The 6,720-nt window shown below is 39.7% G+C and overlaps 1 protein-coding gene across 1 annotated transcript in view; it reads left to right on the top strand.

Moving 5' to 3' along the window:
- The first annotated feature begins 1,071 nt into the window (after positions 1-1,071).
- LOC107586382 (unconventional myosin-Va) overlaps positions 1,072-6,720 on the top strand; it is a 20,218-nt gene continuing 14,569 nt past the window's right edge. Inside the window, exons 1-18 of the mRNA XM_016273702.1 lie at positions 1,072-1,098; positions 1,988-2,098; positions 2,314-2,482; positions 2,761-2,905; positions 3,169-3,325; positions 3,406-3,549; positions 3,644-3,725; positions 3,814-3,921; positions 4,001-4,113; positions 4,259-4,527; positions 4,614-4,695; positions 4,928-5,066; positions 5,152-5,279; positions 5,369-5,452; positions 5,532-5,663; positions 6,023-6,120; positions 6,199-6,285; positions 6,357-6,677. Coding sequence (XP_016129188.1) covers positions 1,072-1,098; positions 1,988-2,098; positions 2,314-2,482; positions 2,761-2,905; positions 3,169-3,325; positions 3,406-3,549; positions 3,644-3,725; positions 3,814-3,921; positions 4,001-4,113; positions 4,259-4,527; positions 4,614-4,695; positions 4,928-5,066; positions 5,152-5,279; positions 5,369-5,452; positions 5,532-5,663; positions 6,023-6,120; positions 6,199-6,285; positions 6,357-6,677 — 2,396 coding nt within the window. The remainder of the gene's footprint in view (positions 1,099-1,987; positions 2,099-2,313; positions 2,483-2,760; positions 2,906-3,168; positions 3,326-3,405; positions 3,550-3,643; positions 3,726-3,813; positions 3,922-4,000; positions 4,114-4,258; positions 4,528-4,613; positions 4,696-4,927; positions 5,067-5,151; positions 5,280-5,368; positions 5,453-5,531; positions 5,664-6,022; positions 6,121-6,198; positions 6,286-6,356; positions 6,678-6,720) is intronic.

The following is a 6,720-nucleotide window of genomic DNA, read 5'->3' as shown; positions in this document are numbered from 1 at the left end:
TTTTCTTTTTAATTTATACACATTAAATATTACATATGTATGTAATAAGATGTGTATTTCCATTACAGGTTTAGGTCTTACATTTCATATAAAGTGGTATTAAAAAGGTCTTAAAGTCTTGAATCTAACTTGTTCAAGTCTGCAGAAACCCTGGTTATGCAAATCTTCCCACATCGTGACGTAGACATGTGGGGGCGTGTTAGAACGAGCTGTTTTAGGTAGGCATGGTTGACTCTTAACTTTTATAAAGAATATTTCTTTGGATTTGAGACTTTAGTCTTTGCAACTTTACAGATCTTCTTTATGCACCAAGAGCTTGTAACAATCCAAAGAGAAAGGAAAAATTGAAATCGCATCATATGACCCCTTTAATCTGACTGGTAGCAGCCCTATAGTGTATATTGAATTTATTGATAAATTGTAATAATTTGACATGTAAGATGATGCATCCATCTAAAAAGGTTAAAAATAGGCCTTTGTAAAAGTAAATATGCAGATTTAAGTATGTAAAAGCTGATAAAACACTGATGAAAATATTGCTTCAGAATAAATAGTTTACTCCACCAAAAATCTCAGTGATGCAGTTATTTTGTGGGGATATTTTGTATGGAATATTGTCTGCTGACATGAAAAGTTCACTGTATATCGTAGTAATAAATACCATTTATTACAGCAATGATATTTTGTTTTCTTTTTAATTTATACACATTAAATATTACATATATGTATGTAGTAAAATGTGTATTTCCATTACAGGCGTAGGTCTTAAATTTCATATAAGGTGGTATTAAAAAGGTCTTAAAAAATCTTAAATTTAACTTGTTCAAGTCTGCAGAAACCCTGTAAGCTGCTTTGAGATTTTATGGTTCAGATCCAGAGCTGTTTTAAATGTCCCTCTCTCAGCTGGAGGATTAACTGTTAACTTACCATTACGGTTATGATGCCTGAATCTCTAACAGACCAAAGGGCACAGGGCCAGTCACTCGCTCTGAGACACAAATTAAGAGAACAGCTGAAGTTGTAGTGAGGTTTCCTTTGAGTTGTCAAAGCAGAAATTAACTTTCTGGCCAGATGGCAACCACAGAGCTCTATACAAAGGTAAGTGCCTTTAATAATTTTTTATATATATTTTTTTGTAATTTCATTGGATGCCATTAACGATAGATAGATAGATAGATAGATAGATAGATAGATAGATAGATAGATAGATAGATAGATAGATAGATGATAGATAGATAGATAGATGATAGATAGATAGATAGATAGATAGACAGATAGATAGATAGGTAGATGATAGATAGATAGACAGATAGATGGATTGATAGATAGATAGATAGATAGATAGATAGATAGATAGATAGATAGATAGAAATAAAGTCTGGTTTTGTTTAGTGTGCATCTGCATCCGTATTATTTTCACTGTCAGAGGAGACCGGCTGATGTTAATATTTAATGGTGCAGTGAGTGTATTTATGCTGATGGAGGAGAAAGAGTGTCATTGGGGTGGGACAGACAATTGCTCAGGCACATGAGCCGGTTGTGTAACATACAAAATATTGAATCAATTTCCTTGGTATCCATATTTTGAGACATAATCATAATCAAGCCTGTAGACTGTCATGTCCAATCTTGCTCATAGAAGGCTGCCTTCCTGCACAGTTTAGTTCCAGCACACCTGCCATGGACTTTTTAGTAGTCCTGAAGTTATTGAATAGCTAGTTCAGGTGCAGGAAGCACACCATACCAATTCATTCCTGAATTGTTGTTGAAATCCAACTGAATGATGAGCCAGTATGTTTCAGTTTTCAGGCCTACACTTGAAATTTGAAGGTTTGGGTAATATTAATTAGCATTGTAACGAGAAATAAGGATCACCTACAAAAAAAAACAAAAAACAAAAAAAACATCATTTGGACTTGCCACAAACTGCCACATACTGTTGATTATGATCAGTATGAAAATAGTTACTGTTTCTGTTGTCTCTCAGGGGGCATGTGTGTGGGTGCCAGACCCAGAAGCTGTGTGGGTGTCTGCCCAGCTGCTTCAAAACTATCGGCCTGGAGACCAGCACATACTAATCCAACTCACTGATGGCAGAGTAAGACACTTACACACATATGATTCTGATATGAAACCATGAGCCTTTCAGAATGAACATGTTCCACTAACCACTAATCAAAAAGTGTTCAAAACTTTCTAAACACAACGTTTTTCCTAATTTTCAGCAGTATTTTATTTATATAGCAGTATCATATTTACATACTTTATATAGTTATAAACCATTTATATGCTATTTTATTATTTTTAAATAAGGAGATGGAGTATCCAGTATTGCCTCCGGCAGGTCTTCCCCCTCTAGGTAACCCTGATATTTTGGAAGGAGGGAATGACCTCACGGCTCTAACCTTCCTCCATGAGCCAGCGGTACTTCACAACTTGCGAGTGCGCTTTCTCGACTACAGTAGCATTTACACCTACTGCGGTGAGCAAAATTCAATAGAAAATAGTGGCAGGTTGTTACAGCCATTGCCCAATAACCTCTATTTTACTGGGTGTAAAGTTCAAAACACAGAGATTCAAAAAACATTACCCATTGTTATATTGGCTACTGTAAAGAACTTTAACCAAGCACTGGGTTTATTGAGATGTGAATTACGCATAGAAAATGATGGCCTTTTATATTTTTTAAGTAGATTAATTTCACTTTTAATTTCAGAGACACATTCATCTCATTTAGAAAACTTTCTCATACTTTAATAGGGATTGTGTTGGTGGCATTAAATCCATATGAACAGTTGCCCATCTATGGAGAAGAGGTGATTGATGCTTACAGCGGTCAAGACATGGCTGATATGGAGCCACACATCTTTTCTGTGGCTGAAGAGGCGTACCGAACTATGATCAGGTCAATAGCAAGCAAATAACAAGAACAGTTCGCTTACAAAAAAAAGTACTGTTTTTGGACATGGACCATGGTAATACCATGGTATTCTGAGAATTACCTTGCAGTATTATTGAAATATTAGGTATATATCAAAGTACCACTGCATTACCCTCTTATACCATCACTTTACCATGGTAGTACACAGTAGGGAAATTCATTCTGAAACTGTATTACATTACCTTAACCAAAACATATGGTTTTATTAATCATAATTATATGTACAGAGAGGAGAAAAACCAATCCATCATAATCAGTGGAGAATCAGGCTCAGGTAAGACTGTATCTGCTAAGTTCACCATGCGTTACTTCGCTGTCGTGGGTGGTGCGGCCCAGCAGACCAGTGTGGAGGAGAAAGTTCTGGCATCCAATCCCATCATGGAGGTACTGAAACTTGATTTCTGACCTTTTTGGTAAAGTAGGAGGAGGCTATTTGTAACATGTTGTCATTTTAACCCTTGCAGGCAATTGGTAATGCAAAAACAACCAGAAACGACAACAGCAGCCGTTTTGGGAAGTATATCGAGATAGGATTTGGGTGTAAAGGGGATATAATTGGGGCAAACATGAGGACCTACTTGTTGGAGAAATCAAGAGTTGTTTTTCAGGTGCTTGCTCGATCATATAGTGTTCACATTATCTCATGATTCAGTGACCAAGTTCTGTTATTGAGTTGAATTTTGTTTCATAACACACAAACAGGCTGCTCAAGAGAGAAACTACCACATCTTCTACCAGCTTTGTGCTTCCAGGGATTTGCCAGAGTTGAGGACACTCAAACTTGGTAAAGCCTAAACTGATGTCCTGAAAACATTCTTATTTGTCTTGGACATTTTTGTTCAGTTACACCATGCATTACTGCATCTCACTAGATTCTGCAGAGAACTTTCATTACACCAACCAAGGACAAGATGTGCACATTTTTGGCACAGATGATGTGGTTGAGCTAGAGCGGACAAGAAATGCCTTTACTATTCTTGGTAAGCTAAAAAACCATCCATATATTCCTCCAATACAACATAACACACTTTTTACAAAACTTGTGGTTCATCTCTGCAGGAGTGCAGCCTGACCAGCAGATGGAGATATTTCGTATACTGGCTGCTATTCTTCATCTGGGGAATGTCAACATACAAGCCAGCGGTCGTGGTGGGGACCGCAGCTACATTGATGTACAAGCACCATTTCCTATTACTGTGCACATTTCTGAGTTATATTTGATGTCCGTATAAATAAAGAACAGGAGCAGTGATGTCCTTGTTTTGTTAACAAGTAGCATGTGCTAATACAGACATTTCTTATTCATCATACTGGCAGGCCAACGACCGTTCCTTGGCCATCTTTGCCAAGCTTTTAGGGGTGGAAGGTACTCAGATGGCCCAATGGCTATGCCACAGGCGACTAACAGTGGGTGGGGAAATGCTTGTGAAGCCCATGGCGGGCCAGCAGGCTAATGAAGCAAGGGATGCTCTGGCTAAGCATGTGTATGAGCAACTGTTCACATGGACCGTGCAGAGGCTCAACTCATCCTTAAGAGCACACCGGGAACAGCCCAAATCTTTTATAGGAGTTCTTGATATCTATGGGTAAGAGTTACTTTGTATGTAATAATCAAAGCAACAAAATGTACATGTAGGATTGTTTTGTCAATCTTTTCTTTGATCATTTATAGGTTTGAGACTTTTGACAGGAATAGTTTTGAACAATTCTGTATTAACTACGCAAATGAGAAACTCCAACAGCAGTTCAACAGGGTAAGTTTCCAGATATTGGCACTTGGTGTACTTAGGCATCTAACATCTTCTGTCTAGTGAAGAGTGACTTAGTCCTTGAAGAGTTGCTTCACCCAAGTTTACATACTACAAGTGCCTATTCTTGGTTACATTGAGCTTTTCAGAACTTGATTTGTCATTAGCTGATTTGTTGACCCAACTTTGATCATTCAGTTGTTTTAAGTAAGTGGTATAAGCTTTTTGTCCTCGTCAGCATGTTTTCCAGCTAGAGCAGGAGGAGTACCTGCGAGAGGAACTTCCCTGGAACCGTATTGAGTTCAGTGATAACCAGCCATGCATTGCACTCATCGAAGGCCAACTGGGCCTACTTGATCTTCTGGATGAAGAATGCAGAGTGAGGAATCTACACATTGTAATCCAAGCTGTAGTCCCTCTTATCATGTCATCAAGGTGTACATCCCAATATCGCTCATGCCTAAATGCCTAAAGGCTCGAATGAGAATTGGACTCGGAAGCTTTACGACCAACACCTGAACCACAGCCCTCACTTCACGCATGTCCGCATGTCCAACTCTGCCTTCATCGTTGTGCATTTTGCTGATATGGTCAGAAAACATCTACTGAGAAAAATTCACCAACTGATGCCACCAAAACTTTAAATGTTTGTGATATTATTGCTGGCTTTTTGAAATAGGTCCAGTACGAGTGTGATGGCTTTTTAGACAAGAACCGAGACACTGTATTTGAGGAGCCCATCAATATACTGAGAGCTAGTCAGGTATTGTTTGAATAGTTCAATTCTTGGCTATTGAAAAATTTAGTTTTGTACTCACTCTGCCTTTTCACAACTGTCTCAGTCAGAACTAGTTGCTGAGTTGTTTCAGAAGGAGTCAGCAGGGGGATCCCTTCCTAACTCCTCTCTTGCAAACGGGAGCATACGTTCAGGAAAGAGAGCTCACAGAGAACACAAATTAACTGTGGGCTTTCAGGTGAGCTGCTTCTCCTGGTTCCTGTCTAAAGGAAAATAGTCATGCTCTAAATGTGTTCTTAGATTTTCTCCTTTTCTTACACATTCTGTCTTTGTGTGTCTAGTTTCGTCAATCCCTGCAATTTTTGATGGACACCTTGAACAGCACCACCCCGCATTATGTCCGCTGCATAAAGTCCAATGACCTCAAACAGCCCTTTCTGTAAGAGAATAAATAAGATGTCCGATGTGTTCATGTCTGTTTGAAAGCTTCTCCTGGTTCCTGTCTAAAGGAAAATAGTCATGCTCTAAATGTGTTCTCTGACTCTTAAGGTCTTAGATTTTCTCCTTTTCTTACACATTCTGTCTTTGTGTGTCTAGTTTCGTCAATCCCTGCAACTTTTGATGGACACCTTGAACAGCACCACCCCGCATTATGTCCGCTGCATAAAGTCCAATGACCTCAAACAGCCCTTTCTGTAAGAGAATAAATAAGATGTCCGATGTGTTCATGTCTGTTTGAATTTGAGTAACCTTTTCTCGTCTCTCCATATCAGTTTTGATCCCAAGCGAGCAGTGCAGCAATTGCGAGCATGTGGAGTCTTGGAGACCATCCGAATCAGTGCCGCAGGCTACCCCTCCAGGCAAGTACTCTTCTATAGGTCTCTCAATTCAGTTCCCTCTTCCATCCCTGACTCTTTCATCTGTACTCCAGGTGGACATACGAGGAATTCTACACTCGTTATCGGGTGCTGCTATGTGGTTCTGTTTCTTTGGATGATGTGCGCCGTTCCTGCCAGAGTGCCCTTCTCGATCTCATCCCTGATCCAGAGCAGTACTGCTTTGGCAAGACCAAGGTCTTCTTCCGGGCCGGACAGGTTGCAGTACTGGAGAAGCTTAGAGGGGATCGGTTACATGCAGCAGGGGTTTTGATCCAAAGCTGGGTGAGAGGGTGGCTGCAGCGTAGGCATTATCTGCGACTCCGGTGGGCCACCTTCACCCTACAGCGGTACATCAGAGGAACCCTGGCCCGAAGGTGGGTTAAAGTGTTACATAAAGAGCACACTATTGGCACTTTT

The sequence above is a fragment of the Sinocyclocheilus grahami genome, unplaced genomic scaffold (assembly GCF_001515645.1).
Source record: "Sinocyclocheilus grahami isolate Dianchi unplaced genomic scaffold, SAMN03320097.WGS_v1.1 scaffold81.1, whole genome shotgun sequence".
Taxonomy (NCBI): Eukaryota; Metazoa; Chordata; class Actinopteri; order Cypriniformes; family Cyprinidae; genus Sinocyclocheilus; species Sinocyclocheilus grahami.
The sequence above is the reverse complement of the archived record's forward strand: the minus strand, read 5'-3'. Positions and strand labels throughout refer to the sequence as shown.